The 23,311-nt window shown below is 42.9% G+C and overlaps 1 protein-coding gene and 1 long non-coding RNA gene across 3 annotated transcripts; one reads left to right on the top strand and one right to left on the bottom strand.

Annotated features, from left to right (window-relative positions):
* Positions 1-493: 493 nt before the first annotated feature.
* On the top strand, positions 494-14,610 carry LOC123744721 (uncharacterized). The gene is made up of 3 exons (XR_006771129.1): positions 494-716; positions 934-1,005; positions 14,572-14,610. It is a non-coding gene; the product is annotated as an uncharacterized lncRNA (long non-coding RNA).
* Positions 7,223-18,538, bottom strand: LOC106612400 (G-protein coupled receptor 4-like). Of its 2 annotated transcripts, XM_014213494.2 has the most exons (3): positions 18,139-18,537; positions 13,132-13,250; positions 7,223-9,261 (listed from the first exon to the last, which is right to left on the bottom strand). In XM_014213494.2, the coding sequence occupies exon 3, from the start codon at positions 9,218-9,220 to the stop codon at positions 8,219-8,221; it is 1,002 nt and encodes a 333-aa protein (XP_014068969.1). In that variant the 5' UTR covers positions 9,221-9,261; positions 13,132-13,250; positions 18,139-18,537; the 3' UTR covers positions 7,223-8,218. The 2 variants fall into 2 exon arrangements, with proteins under 2 accessions (XP_014068969.1, XP_014068970.1); XM_014213495.2 differs by lacking the exon at positions 13,132-13,250 and having other exon boundaries at positions 18,139-18,538.
* Between the last annotated feature and the right edge of the window lie 4,773 nt (positions 18,539-23,311).

Here is a 23,311-nt window from a genome sequence, read left to right as displayed (position 1 = left end):
AATCGAAAATTCTAAATTGTCTCAAATTGAGCTGTAATGTAACTTTTTTTTATAGAAAGAGAATTACGAGAATATTAGGCGAGTGGCCAATCCTCAAAATGAGCTTTAGTTTTTGAGATACCACTAACCGACGTATAACAAAACACATTTGAACGCAAAAGTGGTTAAATTAATAGATATTTTGATGTACCACCTAAACTCAAAATGTGCAGAATATTGCCTGGTTGGAGAGGGGTGGGCTACATAAACTCATGTAACCCAATTAAACAAGCTCTGATATTGCTAAAATGTGAAATACAAGTAGTCAGTTGTCTTCCCTTCATACACAAACAAACAACATTAGGATATGTTAATTCATCTTGGAAATATATACCTGTAAACACAGAGATCTAATAGGTGGAAACATCAACTATGAATATTTATAATTAATGTAAGCTTGTCTTTTTGGTAGTTGAATAATAGACAACTTTTCAAGTCACATTTGCTCTCATTCAGTGCTGTATGGTCCTGCTGACAAAAAATTGTGCTCTGGGGCAGGTTTTTATCAAGGATCTCTCTGTATTTGGCTCCGTTCATCTTTCCCTCGATCCTGACTAGTCTCCCAGTCCCTGACGCTGAAAAACATCCCCACAGCATGATGCTGCCACCACCATGCTTCACCATAGGGATGGTGCCAGGTTTCCTCCAGACATGTTGCTTGGTAAGATGGAAAGATGGTAAGATGGCGCCGACAGACATGCCAGCTCTGTTTCTAGCTCCTAAGCAACTTTGCAGTATTTCGTTTTTTTGTGTGTTACTTCTTACGTTATAACCCAGGACGTTTTTTGTGTTATTACATAAAATAACTTTTGGATATCAAAGAGGCAGTAACTCACCAGCATTACGACTAGGAATACGACTTTCTGAATTGGATCCTTTGTTCGTACCCCCCAGGGCAATTTAACTTATCACAGAGGCTGCTCCAGTACGCCGCCGGTGGAGAAGAGTTATTCGGAGTTGGTCAAGGTAGGAAACAACACCTCCACTTCACTGATCCTCAACACAGGAGCCCCACAAGGGTGCGTGCTCAGTCCCCTCCTATACTCCCTATTCACGCGTGACTGCATGGCCACGCACGCCTCCAACTAGGCCTGATTACCAACAATGACGAGACAGCCTACAGGGAGGAGGTGAGGGCCCTGAGAGTGTGGTGCCAGGAAAATGACCTCTCACCCAATGTCAACAAAACAAAGGAGCTGATTGTGGACTTCAGGAAACAGCAGAGGGAGCACGCCCCTATCCACATCGACGGGACTGCAGTGGAGAAGGTGGAAAGCTTCAAGTTCCTCGACGTACACATCACTGACGATCTGAAATAGTCCACCCACACAGACATTGTGGTGAAGAAGGTGCAACAGTGCCTCTTCAACCTCAGGAGGCTGAAGAAATTTGGCTTGGCCCCTAAGACCCTCAGAGACTTTTACAGATGCTCAATTGAGAGCATCCTGTCGGGCTGTATTACCACCTGGTATGGCAATTGCACCGCAGGGCTCTCCAGAGGGTGGTACGGTCTACAAAATGCATCACCGGGGGAACACTGCCTGCCCTCCAGGACACCTACAGCACCCAATGTCACAGGAAGGCCAAAAAGATCATCAAGGACATCAACCACCCGAGCCACGGCCTGTTCACCCTGCTATCATCCAGAAGGCGAGGTCAGTACAGGTGCATCAAAGCTGGGACCGAGAGACTGAAAAACAGTTTCTATCTCAAGGCCATCAGACTGTTAAATAGCCATCACTAGCCGGCTGCCGCCCGGCTACTGAACCATGCACCTTAGAGGCCGCTTCCCTATATACATAGACATGAAATCACTGGCCACTTTAATAACATACCACTAGTCACTTTAATGATGTTTACATGCTGTAATCCATTACACTACAATCCTGCTCACGGCTGGGTTTCCCGTCACAATTCGTGACAGTTGCAAGTCCTGCCACATCCGACGAGCATCGTAGTAGAATTTGATCTTAGTCCGGTATTGACGCTTTGCCTGTTTAATGGCTCATCAGAGGTCGTAGTGGGATTTCTTGTAGCGTCCTTGAAAGCGGCAGCTCTATTCTTTAGCCTGTAATCTATGGCTTCTGGTTGGGATATGTATCTACAGTCACTGTGGGGACGACGTTGTTGATGCACTTAGTAGTGAAGCTGGTGACTGATGTGGTAAACTCCTCAATGCCATCAGATGAATCCCGGAACATATTCCAGTCTGTGCTAGCGAAACAGTCCTGTAGCTTAGCATCCACTTCATCGGACCACTTCCCAGTTGGGCGCGTCACTGGTACTTCCTGTTTGACTTTTTGCTTGTAGAGAGAGCTTTGTGTGTGTTTCCTTAGCGCTGTATGAAAATCCGTATCGCCAAAGTATCGCGGAACATCAGTGTTAAAATTTTAGAAGTAATTTCCGATTGAGCCGACAAATGCAGTGTTTACCGTGAATGCAGTCTCTGCGACCACGGGAACATTGCCTTTAATTGTCAAACCTGTTACAAAACGGATCTTCAGCGCCACGGATTGAATAGAGCCCTTAAAGTTGAAATCTGTAGAAGGGGAAAGAGCGCCACTGTTCACCCCAGCGCCTTTGTTCTTGTTTTTGTTTTGTTGATGAAATGAAAAGGGGGCATCCAGCATTGCGGTAAAAGGGACAAAAGAGTGGTCGATGTTTGAAGCAAACTTCTTTGTTGTTGTAATATCAAAAGCAGACATGGCAGTTTCACCAACTACAAATATAATTTTCAATCGGCCTACTTTATTCTCCTTTTCTTTACACCTATACTCCAACTTTTCAATTTCCTCCCGTGTTAAAAACACTTCTAATTTTCACTATAACACACATTGGAACACCAACTGTGAGAGTGGTGTGGCAGGGAATCTGTCAGTTGTTACTGGTATGTTCATTGTAGCTGCTCCATACAACATTTAGCAGTAATGGAAGATGTGGCACGGACCTGAAATATTTATTTTTTGTGATTTTTGTTTTCTATTTTATACTCCTCTAAGAGCTTAGTGCTTAGTTGTATCTCACACTGGATTCATGTGGGGTACAATATATCAATGTTTAAGGGAGCTTGTTATTGTACCAACACACACTGTAAGACCATGATGTTCTTTAGTCACAGTGTGAGGGAACGTTTTCCACATTCGTAATTGAAAGCAAATGTCTTGTTGTGCTTTCTTCCTGTAGTGTAGCAATAAGATTTCATTGTTTTTACAAGGGTTGAAACATTTGTGTTTCATTTGTGTTTCACATTTGAAACAACTTCCCTGCTTTTCCAGAAATCCTGGTTGGAGGATTTATTTATTGAAAGTTCCACAAATTTTGCAACCCTATATTTTACACAGATCTGTGTGAAGTGAATGGGACAAGTGTGTAGTCTTCAAGGAGAGCTGCGGAGATCCTCAGACGAACATGATCAACAGTGTGTATACAAGTGTGTATTCAAGCCATAGTTGATATGAGAAGACTTGAGGATACGTAAGGGGACGAATGTCTTCAAAAGTATCTTCAAGCATACACCCGCACGCGCGCACACACACACACACACACACACACACACACACACACACACACACACACACACACACACACACACACACACACACACACACACACACACACACACACGAGATCTATCACTGTTTGTTCCACAGAGTGCCTAGCCCTTGATGTTGTTTTTCAAACTGCTCATTGGTCAAGTGTTTTCTATACATACAGCCATTTTATGTAGCAGTATGATATACAAGCTTCAGCTGCCTTAATCTCTCGTGGACAGATGAAATGGCGAGAATCTTTCAAGGCTCACATAGAATTATGTGATTACAAGCAGTAGCTCCTGGTTTTGGGTCTTCATCATTGATTATTTGGACGAATCAGGATTGGGTGGTACGGTCTGTCCAAAGTCAAAATTGGCTATATCGTAAAAATTCATGAAAACAAACATTTCCTTTTTGGCCATGATAAACACGGGTTAAATTAGCAGAAGGGAGGGGTTTGTCCTCGAGTTTCCATTTGCTAGGGAGGAGACTTCACTTCCTCCATTTGCACAAAGGTAATCACAATTGTTAATGCCCCCCCCCAGAAGTGAAACAGTAAATTACAAAACTTTCGCAAGATCCTTTTACTTCTGGGTAACCCAGAAAGGGTTAAAGTCACATAATCATTTATTAGCATAATTTCACATCTATCACAGGTTGAAAACTCCATTCATCTAGGCCATTTGTGCTTGAGTGCTAGAGAGCTGCATTAATTGATTATAAAATAACATTATATTGCTACAGTTCATGCATCATTTAGCACATTGCTTTCACAAATGGTACACATAGAAATAAGGGTTTAGGTAATCTAATACTCTTCCATAATTTGATGAGATCTATCAAGGACCCTTAGACAAAGGAAATTGGTTTTCAATGAGGCGCTGCCTTTATAAAGATCCTAGAATGACATTTTGTGTTTGCAAACAAAACTCACTAATGCAACATACATAATTCATGGCCTTTTGAGAAGTAGGACCTAGTTTACTATCTTGAATTAGTTGTATTTCTGAAGAATGTTCACAGTCTCCAAAACTAACACTGTCTGCATATCTTTCCTTTGCATCATGTTCAACAAGGCTCTGGCACTGAGACGGACCAATAGTCATTCAGTGAGGTAAAGAGAGGAAATTACAATGAAAAAAAAAAAAGATTCCTCTGTGAAAGTACCGTATCATTAATCTCTAAGAGAGGGGAGCTTCCTTCTGTAAACAGGCTGTCCCCAGCCCTCATGAAACCAATTCAATATGACAGATAAATCTGTGCTTTGCAGTGCGTCTCATTTCAAGAGTTTGGTCCCCGTGAGCAGCTCAGAATCAGAGCAAGCATTCACGTCGTAGCCCACTGTTCCCACCAGTAAAATGCCAACCATTCAGCCTGCTACCGTATTGACGGGCACAGTGGGAGCTTTATTGACAAGCAGCATGCTATCATGTGAATCATTAAACACCATTCCACACATAGCAAGATAACCTGCAATTTCAATGCTGTCCCTCTTTAACTCACTCCACTGTCAGAGCTAAGGAAGGTCACAGAAATGCTTGCCACTGAGAAGCGATTATTGAACCCTCCTTTTGGTGACAAAGAATGTGGCGGCCAATTGTGTTCCAAAATCATTTGAGTCTGGACTGTGTCTGGAAACTGACCGTTCCTGTCAGATTTAGTTGAAAATCTTCTCTTCTCAGCTCTTATCATCTTATCAGCGCTGAGCAGATAGAACAAACGTCACTTTATCTCAATTTCATTCATGCAAACACCGTTATATTGGATTGTAGTAAATGATTTCATTACAAACTTTCCTTCTCACCACTGGTTATTGGATTTGCTTCATGAGATCTACTGATATTAGCTTATGACCGTTTTCTTCCAAATAATCAAGGAGCACTTGTAACAGTGTAGGTTCCGTCCCTCTCTTCGCCCCAACCCGGGCTCGAACCAGGGACCCTTGCACACATCAACAACTGACACCCCACGAAGCATCGTTACCCATCCAGCCACAAAAGCCGCGGCCCTTGCAACGCAAGGGGAAACCCTACTTCAAGTCTCAGAGCGAGTGACGTCACTGATTGAAACGCTATTAGCGCGCACCACCGCTAACTAACTAGCCATTTGACATCGGTTACACACTGATATGACCTTCTTTGGGAGCGATGTTCAAATAAACGGTTTGAAAGCAGTGGATAATTGTCCATCCCTCTCTGTAACTGCAGCAACAGAGACAAAACATCGCTGGCCGTTTTAATTATGGCGTGTGGGGGCGGTCTGTGTTACCGTCAGCTGATTATGGACTGTGTGGCTGTTTTAATTACGGCTCATTTTACGTTATGTTTGCTGTCAGTGAAGCTGGATGGAAGCCGTGCTCTCTGTGAGCCATAGCGTCTCTCGAGTCTTCTATTCAGCTTTCCTCATCAACACCAGAGAGCTCTTATCCAGAATGTAAGAGCCAAAGGGACCACCACTAGGATAGGAACCATGAGCCCCACAAATAACCCCCCCCACCCGGGAACAGAGGGACTGCAGCAAGTCCCATCCCCACAATCAATCAATCAAACTTATTTATAAAGCCCTTCTTACATCAGCTGATGTCACAAAGTGCTGTACAGAAACCCAGCCTAAAACCCCAAACAGCAAGCAATGCAGGTGTAGAAGCACGGTGGCTAGGAAAAACTCCCAAGAAAGGCCAGAATCCAGGAAGAAACCTAGAGAGGAACCAGGCTATGAGGGGTGGCCAGTCCTTTTCTGGTTGTGCCAGGTGGAGATTATAACAGAACATGGCCAAGATGTTCAAATGTTCATAGATGACCAGCAGGGTCAAATAATAATAATCACAGTGGTTGTCGAGGGTGCAACAGGTCAGCACCTCAGGAGTAAATGTCAGTTGGCTTTTCATAGCCAATCATTCAGAGTATCTCTACCGCGCCTGCTGTCTCTAGAGAGTTGAAAACAGCAGGTCTGGGACAGGTAGCACGTCCGGTGAACAGGTCAGGGTTCCATAGCCGCAGGCAGAACAGTTGAAACTGGAGTAGCAGCACGGCCAGGTGGACTGGGGACAGCAAGGAGTCATCAGGCCAGGTTGTCCTGAGGCATGGTCCTAGGGCTCAGGTCCTCAGAAAGAAAGAAAGAAAGAAAGAAAGAAAGAAAGAAAGAAAGAAAGAAAGAAAGAAAGAAAGAAAGAAAGAAAGAAAGAAAGAAAGAAAGAAAGAAAGAAAGAAAGAAAGAAAGAAAGAAAGAAAGAAAGAAAGAAAGAAAGAAAGAAAGAAAGAAAGAAAGAAAGAAAAGAGAATTAGAGACAGCATACTTACATTCACACAGGACACCGGATAAGACAGGAGAAATACTCCAGATATAACAGACTGACCCTAGCCCCCCGACACATAAACTACTGCAGCATAAATACTCGCTGCCAACCGATATAAATCAGCATCACACTGCTTAATTAAAGCGAGGGTCTACAGTGATCTCTCATGTTCAGAGCATTTGTTAAAGAGCTGTATTGACTAAGTGTCTAAATTGATGAGGAAGTTCATTTTTTTCCAGCGCTGGATTTTTGTTCTCCTATTTTTATATTTTACCTTGATGGAGTGAGAGGGGAACTGATTTGTCCGATAATGGAATTGTACATGGAAACGTAAGAACAAATATGCACATTTGGGTAGCTTCCTTTTATGTTTATTGGGTGAACATTTGTACAACATGCCTTCAATGTCCAGTACTGTATTTTATGTGATTCCAACACCAGAATTGTTTATTACATAGATTTCGTTTGGGATATACAGTATATGAAATTGACAAATGTTCTTCTGATTTATGTCAGTCCACAAACAGGCAAATTAGAACAAGAAGGTTCATTTGTAAACCAAGCACATATCAATGAAAACCTGTGGCAGGCCTGAAGAGATTCAAGGGCCCTTCAAGCGGAGCAATCCTGTAACATAAAGCCAGAACAGACAGCCTTTGAAAGGGTTTTCCTTACCAATGAGGACAGGCATTAATAGAAAGCTCCAATTAAAGAACACAATACCCATCCTCATCACCAAGCGGAATGTTAGAAAAACTTCACAAAGGCTTTTCTTTGAACATTTTAAAGACAACCTGATTGACTGATTGTCCATGAAAGTGGGTTGATATGAAAGAACATGTTATTAAAGTCACACAGAACAAACATGCCGTCCTTTTTACAATGTGCACAGAAGGGATTTACAGCAAAAGATGAAGGGCATAAATACAACAAACTGTAACTGTATTCAGTTACGTTACCAGCAAAGATATTGTAATCAGATTACCGATACCCTTGAAAAACAACATGATTAATTAGATTACTTTTAAATTCAGACACCTTATGACAGCATTCTGTTTTCTCAATGACATTCAATTCAGCATTGGAAAAAGCCTCAGCTTGTTCCACCTGAGTGAGTCAGAGACCACCATGATGACATACCAAATGCGTTGGATGGATCCTTTTTGTCTTCTTCTAATGCCTCTTAAAGGGAAGGCAATCCAAAAGCAACTGAAAGTGAGTTTGGGTAATCCAAAAGTTAGATTATTGATTACAATTTTGGACAGGCAACTAGTAACTGTAATGGATTACATTTAGAAAGTAACCTACCCAACCCTCCACACAAACACACACACACACACACAGTATGTAATCAGATCAGGCTTGTAATATGTGTGTTCCATGGTTCAATGGAGAGGGGACTCTCTCTCTCCCTCTGACCCTGTCTGTTCCCACAGAAGCACAGTCTCATGTCCTCCCTCACCCCGTTACTGACCAGCACATACAGCACTGGGTCCACCACACTGTTCAGGCTGGATAGGGCCAGCGTGAACGAGAAAGGGAAGTGCATTTTCTGCTCAAACTGACAGTACATATTTTCGTCCATGTGGTAGTAGGCCAGGGAGCGGGTCAGCAGGAGGAGGTGGTAGGGGGCGAAGCACACAGAGAAAATCCCGATCACCCCGAAGGACAGCAGCCGTACCTTCCTCTTAGCCTGCTCCCCCAGCCCCTCGCTCTGCTTCACCTGGCCCAGGATCCTCCAGTAACACAGCCCCAGCACCAGCAGAGGCAGCAGGAAGCCGATGCCCACCCGCAGCAGGTTGAACAGGGCCACGGGCTGTGGCATGGGGTAGGTCTCGTAGCAGCGGTCCTGCATGTCGTCGTGGGCGTCCTGCAGGTTGTCTTTGAACAGCACCAGGCCGTGTCCGGACATGACAGTCACGCACACGACCAGACAAAGCACCCAGGCGTAGCGCGTGCTGCGGAAGGCTTTGGTCCTTAGGGGGTAGGTGACGGCCAGGCAGCGGTCCACAGAGATGCAGCACAGCAGGTAGATGCTAAGGTACATGTTGGAGTAGTAGAAGAAGCCGGCCACGCTGCAGGAGAGGCTGCCCAGGCTCCAGTGGTGGTCCTTGTGGTAGTAGTTGATCCAGAGAGGCATGGTAAAGATATAGAGTAGGTCAGACAGGGACAGGTTGAGCAGGAATACCCCCAGGGCGTTCTGGCTGCGGACCTGCTGGACGATGGGGCCAAGGGTCAATAGGTTAAAGGCCAAGCCCAGGATAAAGGCCAGGATGTAGATGCCCATCAATAAGTTACTGATAGGGCTATTAGAGATTGTCACGCAAGTCAAGTTGAAGTTTGTTTTATCCATCTGTTTCTTTATCTTTGTTCAGGTCCAAACTGGAGTAGTTCCTGAAAAGACAAACAAATCAAAATCAAATCAAATGTGCTGAATACAACAGTGAAATGCTTACTGACGAGCCCCTAACCAACAATGCAGTTATAAAAAATATAGATAAGAATAAGAAATAAAAGTAACAAGTAATTAAAGAGCAGCAGTAAAATAACAATAGTGAGGTATATACAGGGGGTACCGGTACAGATTCAATGTCCGGGGGCACCGGTTAGTTGAGGTAATATGTACATGTTGGTAGAGTTATTAAAGTGACTATGCATAGATGATAACAACAGAGACTAGCAGTGGTGTAAAAGAGGCGGGGGGGCAATGCAAATAGTCTGGGTAGCCATTTGATCTTATAGCTTGGGGGTAGAAGCTGTTTCGAAGCCTCTTGGACCTAGACTTGATGCTCTGGTACCGCTTGACGTGTGGTAGCAGAGAGAACAGTCTATGACTAGGGCGGCTGGAGTTTTTGACAATTTTTAGGGCCATCCTCTGACACCGCCTGGAATAGAGGTCCTGGATGGCAGGAAGCTTGGCCCCAATGATGTGATGTACTGGGCCGTTCACACTACCCTCTGTAGTGCCTTGCGGTCGGAGGCCGAGCAGTTACCATACCAGGCAGTGATGCAACCAGTCAGGATGCTCTCGATGGTGCAGCTGTAGAACCTTTTGAGGATCTGAGGACCCATGCCAAATCTTTTCAGTCTCCTGAAGGGGAATAGGTTTTGTCGTGCCCTCTTCACAACTGTCTTGGTGTGCTTGGACCATGTTAGTTTGCTGGTGATGTGGACACTAAGGAACTTGAAGCTCTCAACCTGCTCCACTACAGCCCCGTCGATGAGAATGGGGGCATGCTCGGCCCTCTTTTTCCTGTAGTCCACAATCATCTCTTTTGTCTTGACCATGTTGAGGGAGAGGTTGTTGTCCTGGCACCACACAGCCAGGTCTCTGACCTCCTCCCTATAGGCTGTCTCGTCGTTGTCGGTGATCAGGCCTACCACTGTTGTATCATCAGCAAACTTAATGATGGTGTTGGAGTCGTGCCTGGCCGTGCAGTCATGAGTGAACAGGGAGTACAGGAGGGGACTGAGCACGCACCCCTGAGGAGCCCCCGTTTTGAGGATCAGCGTGGCGGATGTGTTGTTACCTACCCTTACCACCTGGGGGTGGCCCATCAGGAAGTCCAGGATCCAGCTGCAGAGGGAGGTGTTTAGTCCCAGGGTCCTTAGCTTATTTTTTAGCTTTGAGGGCACTATGGTGTTGAACATTGAGCTGTAGTCAATGAACAGCATTCTCACAAAGGTATGTAATTAGTGTAAAATAAAATATAGTTTGAATCGCTTGTGATGTATGAACCCTGATCAGAAAAGCTTGTTTATCACCTGTGTTAAAAATCAAGTTTCCGTAGTCTTTGCCATTTTTTTTTAACGTTTATTTAACCAGGAAAGTTGTATTTAGACAGTCTTGAGTCATAAATGAGACAGCCTATTCTGTCTTTCCTAGAACTTCCTCTATTCTCATTTAGTAGAAAGTTACTCACATAGGGCTCTAATCAATCTGCATTGCGGAAGTTCAGCTTTACAGCTTGATTGAAATTTAAAGGCAATCTCTGCTTTAGCGGAGACTGCATTCACAGTAAACACTGCATATGTTGGCTCATTCAGAAATTACCTTTACATTTCTATCGCAGAATCTGTAACAATTCAGCTTTACAGATTCAAAAGAGCCCATGAAGTGTATCATAGATACACATACGATACATTCGGAAAGTATTCAGACCCCTTCACATTTTCCACATTTTCATATGTTACAGCCTTATTCTAAAATGTATTAAATCGTTTTTTTCCTTCATCAATCTGCACACAATACCACATAATGACAAAGCAAAAACTTTTTTTTTTTAATATCACATTTACAGAAGTATTCAGAGCCTTTACTCAGTACTTTGTTGAAGCACCTTCGGCAGTGATTACAGCCTTGAGTCTTCTTGGGTATGATGCTACAAGCTTGGCACACCTGTATTAGATGACTTTCCCCATTCTTCTCTGCAGATCTTCTCAAGCCCTGCCATGATGGATGGGTAGCGTCGCAGCACAGCTATTTTCAGGTCTCGCCAGAGATGTTTGATCGAGTTAAAGTCCGGGCACTGACTGTGCCACTCAAGGACATTCAGAGACTTGTCCCGAAGCCACTCCTGCATTGTCTTGGCTGTGTGATTAGGGTCGTTGTACCTGTTGGCAGGTGAACTTTCGCCCCAGTCTTCGATCCTGTGCGCTCTGGAGCAGGTTTTCATCAAGGATCTCTCTGTACTTTGCTCCGTTCATCTTTCCCTTGATCCTGACTAGTCTCCCACATCCCCACAGCATGATGCTGCCACCACCATGCTTCACCGTAGGGATGGTATTGACCAGGTGATGAGCAGTGCCTGGTTTCCTCCAGACGTGTCGCTTGGCATTCAGGCCAGAGTTCAATCTTGGTTTCATTAGACCAGAGATTCTTCTTTCTCACAGTCTGAGAGTCCTTTGTGTACATTTTGGCAAACTCCAAGCGGGCTGTCGTGTATTTTAATACTTATGTAAGTTATTTCTGTTTCTTATGCAAACATTTCTAAGAACCTGTTTTCACTTTGTCATTATGGGGTATTGTGTGTAGATTGATGAGGAAAAAAGTATTTAATCAATTTTAGAATAAGTCTGTAACATAACAAAATGTGGAAAAGTTGAAGGGGTCTGAGTACTTTCTGAATGCACCGTATAAATAGACACAATACTATATAACACATATCAGTTGAACTCATCCCTCAAAAGATGGCATCCTCTTACTCACAATCATTTCATTTTAATATCCCAGTATCCAGCTCATCACACTTTGCTCCAACCCATTTCATTGACAAAATTGTTTATGTGTCAAAAAGATAAAACCCTTTGGCTATCCACTCTGACACAGTCAAAAATGTAACATACTATTTGAGCTTGATAATTGGCTCTGGATGGAAAATATGAGTCTACCCTTCAAAAGTGGGTCTCTGAGGTTTAGTCATGGTCTCACAGATATCGATTTGAGCCTTATTGCAGTGGAACTGGCTAACTCCAAATTGACTGTGAAACCATCTCTCCGCTTTTAAATACTTTGTGTGAAAAGCTTCACCAATTTCAGGATTTGTGACCTTCTACATTGTCTGACCCCCTCTGTGTATGATAGCAGTTACTGTCATTGGGTTCAGGATCTTATGATTTGACAAAAAATGTGTCATGGAAATATTGGCTCCCTCCTCTAAAACGGGTTTATATTATCTTATGTTAATGCAGCTGTCCAGTAATTGCATCAACATTTTCCATGGTTACTGTTCTGAATGTTTTCCAACTGGCTGACTATCTGCCACAGCACAGGTTGTGATTCACGGGAGAGCATTTGCACTTCATTGTGACGTTCGATGTGCCAGAGCCAGGCCCTGGGATTGGATTAACCAGATATTTGGAGGCAATAAGACTGACAGCAGTACAGTTCGTAGCTTTAATGCGTATTTCAACTCTTTAGTGAAATGCAAGGAAGGACATAGTTCTATAAAGGTCACAGGGGTGTTACGATCATAGCGGGAAGAAAATATGTCCTGCGGCAGTAACTTTATCAATCATTGGTGATGAAATTCGGACTGATACTACACACTGATAATCAGATCTAAGTTTCTGTTCTAGCTTGCTCCTGAAATAGACATGCAAGTCTGACTGTCACATGAAACAAACATCCCTATTCCAATCTAAATCCCAATTAGATTCTGGGAAACATGGCAGCAATTAATAAGATGGACATCTATGTTCCTTTCAATACCACATACACCAAAATGTGTTTTTAGATTATTAGTAGCGCAATCACATAATTACCTTTTCAGCTCTCTGGTGGAGTAATACAAAGTCTTCTTTTTAATTATTGCACTAAAATGTGTTGCTGGTATTGAGGGGTAGCTCGGTTCCAGCTCAAATTGGAGAAACTCTTTTGAGTTCTGAAAGATAAAACAGGAAATCATTAAAAAAACAAAACGTTATGGGGCAGAGAAGAGGATGTTGCTATGTTTCCATCCTCATCCCACACTCAGGCATTGTTGTTGTCGGTGTGCAGAAACAGAAGGCCCTTATTAATGGTATAAGTGGATGATAATACATTGGCATGAATTGGCATGTGATGTAAATGTACTCTACGGTATATAATTGGTATGTAATCCAGACTGATCAAGCACTCATTCCTATTCCCTGGGTTAATGCTCATGATAATGATCCTAAAGGGTAATTCTATGGGTGATCCACATATCTGTCATTAATCTAAGTTCTCACCATGTGGATGACAGACATTACATGCAAACCGCAAATAGCCTAACTGAGGTGAGACGAACATGATTAGTAGTTCATTTAGCAGCAAATAAGAATGAGCGTTGACTATGTGACGATCTGCACATTTTCCTTTGTATTATTACCACGGTGAATAGGGCGACCTGAACCTGTTGTCAGACCATAACGTGCTAATCATTCATCAGAACATTCTGCTATGCTGGTGCAATCTACTGACTAGTCAGGCCATTTGGCCTCCAATAATCACTGTGGAATTTAGAAACATCTTTCAGTTTCAGAGACATTGATGGAATAATCATTGCGTTAGTTGAACATTTTGCGCCCTTGACAACGTTCATCAGAAAAAGTGAAAAGGCTGAACGTAGGTATCGGTGGCATACCGATAGCTTGAGTTGTGAGTAACCGTGGTATTCCCCTCTTAGTAACAAGGAAATAATGAACATTCTGGTCTAGATTACTAATGTTCCGTTGACTCTTAACCAAAAATAAATTCAGAACTGCTGATACAAATCTTTCCAAATACTGTAGCCCATAATGCTGTATTTTATGTGACCACTTGTGGGTGTGTTCTTGATAACTGCGCTATTGTGGTTACCCTTTCGCTCCAACACAGTTTCATTTCCTCTTTCTTAAAAAAAAAACCCAACCATGTCTATACTTTTAAAAATCGAATGTGCTTGCAGAATGCCTGTCCAAACGTACAGTTGAAGTCGGAAGTTATCATACACTTAGGTCTGGGTGGGGTTATATCCTGCCTGTTTGGCCCTGTCCGGGGGTATCATCAGATGGGGCCACAGTGTCTTCTGATCCCTCCTGTCTCAGCCTCCAGTATTTATGCTGCAGTAGTTTATGTGTCGGGGGGGCTAGGGTCAGTCTGTTACATCTGGAGTATTTCTCTTGTCTTATCCGGTGTCCTGTGTGAATTTAAATATGCTCTCTCTAATTCTCTCTTTCTCTCTTTCTTTCTTTCTCTTGGAGGACCTGAGCCCTAGGACCATGCCTCAGGACTACCTGGCATGATGACTCCTTGCTGTCCCCAGTCCACCTGGCCATGCTGCTGCTCCAGTTTCAACTGTTCTGCCTGCGGCTATGGAACCCTGACCTGTTCACCGGACGTGCTTGTTGCACCCTCGACAACTACTATGATTATTATTATTTGACCATGCTGGTCATTTATGAACATTTTAACATCTTGAACATGTTCTGTTATAATATCCACCGGGCACAGCCAGAAGAGGACTGGCCACCCCTCATAGCCTGGTTCCTCTCTAGGTTTCTTCCTAGGTTTTTGGCCTTTCTATGGAGTTTTTCCTAGGGAGTTTTTCCTAGCCACCGTGCTTCTTTCACATGCATTGCTTGCTGTTTGGGGTTTTAGGCTGGGTTTCTGTACAGCACTTTGAGATATCAGCTGATGTACGAAGGGCTATATAAATACATTTGATTTGATTTGATTTGAGTCATTAAAACTCGTTTTTCAACCACTCCACAAATGTATTTTTAACAAACTTAAGTTTTGGCAAGCCGGTTAGGACATCTACTGTGTGCATGACACAATTAATTTTTCCAACATTTGTTTACAGACAGATTATTTCACTTACAATTCAGAGTATCACAATTCCAGCGGGTCAGAAGTTTACATACACTATGTTGACTGTGCCTTTAAACAGCTTGGAAAGTTACAGAAAATTATGTCATGGCTTTAGAAGCTTCTTATAGGCTAATTTACATAATTTGAGTCAATTGGAGGTGTACCTGTGGATGTATTTCAAGACCATACCTTCAAACTCTGTGCCTCTTTGCTTGACATCATGGGAAAATCAAAATAAATCAGCCAAGACTTCAGAAAAAGAATTGTAGACCTCCACAAGTCTGGTTCATCCTTGGGAGCAATTTCCAAACGCCTGAAGGTACCACGTTCATCTGTACAAGCAATTGAACGCAAGTATAAACACCATGGGACCACACAGCCGTCATACCGCTCAGGAAGGAGACGCATTCTGTCTCCTAGAGATGAATGCACTTTAGTGCGAAAAGTGCAAATCAATCCCAGAACAACAGTAAAGGACCTTGTGAAGATGCTGGAGGAAACAGGTACAAAAGTATCGATATCCACAGTAAAACGAGTCCTATATCGACATAACCTGAAAGGCCGCTCAGCAAGGAAGAAGCCACAGCTCCAAAACCGCCATAAAAAAAGCCAGACTACGGTTTGCAACTGCACATGGGGACAAAGATCGTACTTTTTGGAGAAATGTCTTCTGGTGTGATGAAACAAAAATAGAACTGTCTGGCCATAATGACCATTGTTATGTTTGGAGGAAGAAGGGGGAGCTTGCAAGCCGAAGAACACTATCCCAAACGTGAAGCACGAAGGTGGCAGCATCATGTTGTGGGGGTACTTTCCTGCAGGAGGGACTGGTTGTAACGCCCTGGCCATAGAGAGGGGTTTTTTGTTCTTTATTTTGGTTAGGCCAGGGTGTTACATTGGGTGGGCGTTCTATGTGCATTTTTCTATGTTGGTTTGTTTCATTGATTTTGGCCGTGTGACTTCCAATCAGGCACAGCTGTAGAGTGTTGTTGCTGATTGGGAATCACACATAAGTGCCTGTTTTTCCGTTGGGGTTTTGTGGGTAATTGTTTCTGTTAGTGTTTTGCACCTGACAGGACGGTTTGGCTGTCGGTTTTCTTATTTTTGTATCGTGTTCTTTCGTCTATTATATATTCAATGATGAACACAAACTCCGCTGCACCTTGGTCTACTCTCTCTCACGACAGCTGTTACACTGGTCCACTTCACAAAATAGATTGCATCATGAGGAGAAAAAATGATGTGGATATATTGAAGCAACATCTCAAGACATCAGTCAGGAAGTTAAAGCTTGGTCGCAAATGGGTCTTCCAAATGGACAATGACCCCAAGCATACTTCCAAAGTTGTGGCAAAATGGCTTAAGGACAACAAAGTCAAGGTATTGGAGTGGCCATCACAAAGCCCTGACCTCAAACCTATAGAAAATGTGTGGGCAAAACTGAAAAAGTGTGTGCGGGCAAGTAGGCCTACAAACCTGACTCAGTTACACCAGCTCTGTCAGGAGGAATGGGACAAAATTCACCCAACGTATTGCGGGAAGCTTGTGGAAAGCTACCCAAAACGTTTGACCCAAGTTAAACAATTTAAAGGCAATGCTACCAAACACTAATTGAGTGTATGTAAACTTCTGACCGACTGGGAATGTGATGAAAGAAATAAAAGTTGAAATAAATAATTCTCTCTACTATTATTCTGACATTTCACACTCTTAAAATAAAGTGGTGATCCTAACTGACCTAAGACAGGGAATTTTTACTAGGATTACATGTCAGGAATTGTGAAAAACTGAGTTTAAATGTACATGGCTAAGATGTATGTAAACTTCCGACTTCAACTGTACATTCCAGCACATTACTGAAGAACACTGTAGGTCTAGTTTTGTTATCTCATGTTTGGCCTGAAGAATGCACTTTTTAAGCTATCTGTCCTGTCTGATTAATAAAGCATCATGAATATTTGTGTAGCAGGCTACCATTCATAAATCTGCAACTCTACATGCTACCTGCCTTGCATTCTCTCCCACAGGATTCTCTGTCTATCAGATTTGCACAGCATCTTGGTTAACTCCCTGAGATTGTGGGTTTAGTTTAGTCCTTGTGTTGTCCGTATTCTCTTAACGTCAAATGAACCTTGCTTAGCAATTAGAAGAGTACATTTGACTGACACTACATGTAATATCTACCCACTGAAGCTGTCCTTGCTAGCCCTCTCAAGACCACTTGTAATGTGGATTTAACTCCATTACATCTGTCCAGCAGTATGTTAATGTTCTTTTAGCCAAACGCACAGGGAGGGGACTCTCAGACGTACAGTGACAGCTAGACGAAAGATCTCCCAGGTCACAGATAGTCTCGTGTCCCAACGGTCTCAAAGCGTCACTCGTTTACATCCTTGAAAATGTCCACTTCTTTCTCAATCAGCAGACTGTTCTCTTCCACATTTCCACAGTTCTCAGAATCAACCCTTTGTTTTGCCCTTTAAGCACCTGTGGAAGCAATTTGCATGTTTTCGGACCTTGAATCAGTCACTGGCTACATTCCCAGACCTCTTTAGTCTAATCATTTAGTGAGACAGACTCACACTGCTACAGGCTTCCTCTTATCTCTGTCATCCTGGGGCCAGAGCAACAGGGAAAATTGTGTTGGGGGGGGGGGGGGGGTTATTTTAGAACGGAATTAAAATAGATCTTGTCAGCGCAATTTTTAGGTCGAATATTTAGGAAGCACAGGCGTGCATCTGTGAAGAGATTGAACTGAGACCTAAAGGACTCTCAATCAATTTGAGACAACATGTGTATGTCTTATCTTCTAAAACGTACAGTTATACTCTGTGCACTAACTTTCAGAGAATGTCTGAACTCCATCCGAAAGGAAAAAGTTGACAAAAGCACTATCATTCATTCATCTACACGTTTTACCACTTCTGAGTCCTGACCGCCGTTTAAGAAGTCCTCACCTGTCAGTTGTGGCACTTAGCTTGTTGTCAACAATGGTTCTCCAAAAGTGGGTCAAGAACTTCTGTCTCCTTCAGTAACCCTCAGGTACAGGAAATTTCCATTCAGACAGCCTGAGGGGAGACTTCAGAACCTTTGAGTTACTGCCAGACCATTAGAGTCCCACATGACGACAGGAAGAGAGCTGCGCCCACTCCAGTCAGAAACACTCTGATGAGAGAAGACAACCGACAGACTGATGTTTTCAACCCAGTACACGTCCTCTGTGATGGGGAAATGCCAACCATTAGCAGTCAGTCCATTCACTAAAGTCAAGATGTCAGATAGACAGCCATGCACGAGAAAGACAGAGAGAGAATAAGCCAGACACGAGAGGGGAAGAGAAGAGTGATGTTTAGGGGAGGAGGGAGGGAGTTTTCTTCAGCACACACGTGCATTTGAGAAGTAATTACTTCAGGGCGGGGGTAGAGACCAGGCTAGACACGTCTCATACACTAACTCCCCAGCACCTCCAGATGGATCGTTGAGACTGAAACTTACAACTTGACAGGAAGTCAGGCTGACCACAATGGTAGTTTCCTCCACAAGATACAACAAAGAGAGCTAACAGCAGCAACAGATATTATTGACTCACAGGCAATGTAAGTCAATAACACAATAGATTAAAATTATCTTTAGACGTGACTAATGGGCTATTCCTATGGCGTGGAAATCTGATACACATGTCAACCGGACTGAAACCATTAGGGAGAATTCTAAAATAATTAATCACAGGTCAGGTCATCTCTAACGTCATCTCCGTACCTGAAGTAAATCACAGCTGGAGATTACATGACTTGGACTGCATCTGCCTATTAATACAGGAGGGAAAAATGTTTATCACAGTCACAATTCAACTGGGAATGAGAAGCAAATATCCTTTATAAACAGACTCTCCCTACACTCTGTGTTAATATTTATCATCCCATCTTTGAATTCTGTCTTGTAATAACTCTCTCAATATGCACTTGATGTTGAACGCTTCACAGCTGTTTCCAAAGCAATTTTTTTTTAATGAACGTTGCTGCAGGGAAATGTACAGAGATGCATGAAGGTATGTGGGTAAATGAGCAGATAGTGTGCAATTGTCAGTAAGTTTCAGAGATGTGGTCAGAAATTAGAAGTTGGAGAGGAGAGGAAAATCTGTCCTGAAGTGAGGATGTGTTGTGCTCAACAGGGAGATGGAGAGATGAAACGAGAGACAGAGCCGCCTCTATGGGTCGGCAAAGTACCGGGTGGCAAAGCGTGACATGGCATGGACCCCCCAGACATGCCCCCCAGTTTTGTTTCCCCATAAACATAACAAATGGTATATGAATTTTGCCAATGCAGCGTTGTCGGGCCTGCCAGTAGCACAGACACGGGATAGAGGCTATGCTGGGTGCGAGCTCATGATCTGAGGAGGGGGATATAATAATGTAATGTTTAGTAGTTAAAATCCCCAAATGCATTGTGTTTGTGCACCTAGCCATGCATTGTCATAAGGTACCATCTTCATTACCTTCATTTAGGAAGCTCATTGGATTCCACCCAGGGCAGGGTAAAATTGACCGTTTTAATAGGCTAGCTAGTAGCTACTAGCTTCATTAAGTTTTGGTAGCAGTGAGTTGAATATTTATAGTTGGCTAATCAGCATGGAGATTCGAAAATGGCTAGGCACTGCCAAGAGCAAAAAAAACGTAGGGCCACCATGTCGATGCAAGCTTTCCGAGCAGCCCACTGGTCCTACCACCAAGGTTGAGGAGCCTTGCAGCAAATGTAATACCCGTCCATCCCGCATACTGCCTGCTGAACAAGAAGATGGAGAGCCAGGGCCTAGCACCAGCATCACAACAAGCACCTGCACCGCCGTTTCGCCAGCCACTAGTAACTTGCACCTGATGACCTGTTGGATCTAACCAAAACTGAACCAGTGGAAGCAGAGTGTATTGATTCTTGCAAAGTGAAATCGCAACCACAGCCAGCAACTACAAATGGAACCCCACTCAGTGGTCTTCAAAGATTCGGCAGGCCTTTTGTCATCAATGCCGACTGTGCCGTTGGCACTGAAACATGGGTTTGGATTAACATTTGGGACATCTACAGCAATGTGTGAAATTTCCTTCTCCACTCTAAAGAGCTTACTGAGTGATGTTACATCAACGAAAAGCCCAGCTTGTCCAGCTGGCATTTGAGCTGGACCTGACAAGTATATTTCGCCAGGAAGGAGAATGGAATCAGAAATGTCTCATGAGGTTCAACACAGCATGGAGGAGGCAAAAACGTGTCTAAATGGTAAGCTACAACCTTTATGGCCCTATCCGCTGTGCCAGAATGATTATTTCATTGGTTTTCCCTCATGTAAGCTTACTGGTTGTTTGGCAGATTTTTTTATGTATAGTTTAGGCCTTTGCTTTATCCTTCAATGGATACTTTAGATTTATCTGTGATTCTTAATGCCATTGCTTGCTTTTGCAGGTCTATTGATAGATGTACCGTTTTGCGTTACTCGACAAGTATAGGGACGATGACCAACGTAGCCTATTTGTTGCGCTGTGAGGTGATGCTGAAATTGGAAGTGCATTTTTTTTGAAGTCCTCCTTTCATTGCGCTGACTGGGGGTAGCCTTCTGTCCATGGTCCTGAATCGATGGTTACGGTTTGTGTTGTTTTAATGAGCACATCTTGGGCTACCAGTCTTCGTGGGGTTTTTCTTCATCGTCTGGTGCGTTCTTGTGGGCGACATCATTTACATTTACATTTAAGTCATTTAGCAGACGCTCTTATCCAGACATGACAGCCAGCTGTTGTGTATATGGCTGCATTTCAGATAGGCCTACATTTTTGGTTCATTTCATATGTAGGACCCATACCGTGTGTAGCTTACTAAAACAAGAAGGCAAACTTTCACTTTGTTCTGCATTACAAAGTCATTGTGTGATAGGCTACTGTAAAAGTGACGGCAATACTATGAAAACGACACGTAGCCTACTTTTTCGCACCCTCCCTGCTCTCTTGCTATGCGGTGTGTGTGTTGTGCTCAGAATGGGCATTTTGTCTTATTCCCGACAGATTCAAATTAGCTTCTGCCATGTAGGACATTTTACATCAGCTATGACTATAGAATATGCACTTAGCTTGATTGAGTTTTCTTTCCTGAAACTCTCCCACACATAAAATATTGCGCACCTGGAGAAGTGACGGCTTGGTTACACTCAAGTGTCACAAATTCAACAGAAATGTAGTCTATAAAGGCCTTCAGAGTGGCGCAGCGGTCTAAGGCACTGCATCACTGTGTCACTACAGATCCTGGTTCAATTCCAGGCTGTGTCGCAGCCGGCCGTGACCGGGAGACATATTAGGCGGCGCACATTTGGCCCAGTGTCGTTAGGGGAGGGTTGGGCCGACACAATCGTGCTCTAGCAACTCTTGTGGCGTGCTGAGTGCATGCACGCTAACACAGTCGCCAGGTGTACGGTGTTTCCTCCGACACATTGGTGTGGCTAGCTTCCGGGTTAAACGGGCATTGTGTCAAGAAGCAGTGCGGCTTGGCGGGGTCATATTTTAGGAGGACGCACGGCTCTCGACCTTCGCAACGATGGGACAAGACTGTAACTACCAATTGGATACCACGAAATTGGGGAGAAAAAGGGGTACAAAAAAATGGAGCCTATGGTTCTAATTTTTCAAGTTTAAGCTATGAAGCCTGTAAGAATCTTTGATAAGCTCCTACACAAACAACTTTATAAAAAATGTACAGTGCTGGATGTCATTGGGACATTATTCATCCATGGAACAACAAATATAAACCAAGCTGACGTGAAAGTGAAATAAATAATAATGTCAGTGAAGGGAAAATGGATGGGGCTGAAATTCCACTTAATGCCTCAAGGCCATTCTATTGATTTACCATGGCTTCCTCTTGCCGGGAATATTCTAGTCCGGCTCTTTTAAATAACTCATGAGAGATTCTAGCCTTTTCTTATATCTCAGAGACAGACGAAGCCAGCGCTCACCTCTGTGCACCCATCCATCTTCTCCTACAGGGTTTATAATAATGGGCTGATATATCCCTGTTTAGGTCCAAGGAACGTACAGCCATGTTGATTAAAGACTTCATAACAAATGTTTCATTGATGTTGTTGACAACTATTTTGGTAAAGCGAGTGAACTGATAATGGAAAGACTTCAGCTTAAGGCATGCAACAATAATGTTTAAGAATAAATGACCTGTCCATGACCATATTTTTCCAGCTCAAACAAAATATGGACACACAATATAGTATAACATGGATACATGCTTTACAGTAGCCGTTTCCAGCCACTAAAAAGGTTATGTATTCGATTTAGAGAAGATTATAAACATGGGCAAGTTCTAATTATATCTAGTGGTGATGGATGTCATTGTGACATTATTCAACTATGGAACAAAAAATACAACCAGTGATTGGTCTATTCAGTCTTAAATGGGTTCCCATAATGCACAATTCCCTCTGATGCACAATGCCCTCTGACGCTGTTGTCAACCTAGATTACAAGGTAGAGACATCCTGTGTAAAACCCTATTCTGCACAACTTCCTGAATTTGCTGGAGATGTAATTGCAATATTGGTAGAAATAATCCGACAATTGCCTGATTGGTAATAGATCAGGAATGCTTGAAAGTTGGGGCAATCCTTGTCCGGCAGGGAAACATTATTTTTATAGTTTTTTTTTCAAAATATATATATTTTTTTTTTTTTTTGGGGGGGGACAAGACCACTCATGGTCTATAAAGTTACTTTTGATAGATTTAAACAAACAATATTGAAATTACCATGGTCACAACCATAAAATATCAACTCCAGATTAAAGGAAATCACTCAAAAACTTGCCACTCATCATGACTTATCATTTTGCTTCTTGAAAGTCCAATATCTTCACAACTTGAAGGCTGAAATGCAAAAACATTTTGGGGGACTTTATCAACAGTGGACTAATGAAAAAAATACCTAAAGACAGTTTTGGAGTGGATTTTTCCTTTAAGATAGAACATTAATTATGATTCAAATTTGTTTCTTTTAATTAGGTTTTAGAGTCATAAAGCAAATGACGAAAAACAATTCATACTTTGTATACTGTTACATGTTTTGGTTTTTCCGTTTATGTTTTGAGATTG

The sequence above is a fragment of the Salmo salar genome, chromosome ssa09 (genome assembly GCF_905237065.1).
Source record: "Salmo salar chromosome ssa09, Ssal_v3.1, whole genome shotgun sequence".
In the NCBI taxonomy this organism is placed as follows: Eukaryota; Metazoa; Chordata; class Actinopteri; order Salmoniformes; family Salmonidae; genus Salmo; species Salmo salar.
This window is presented reverse-complemented; position numbering and strand designations above follow the sequence as displayed.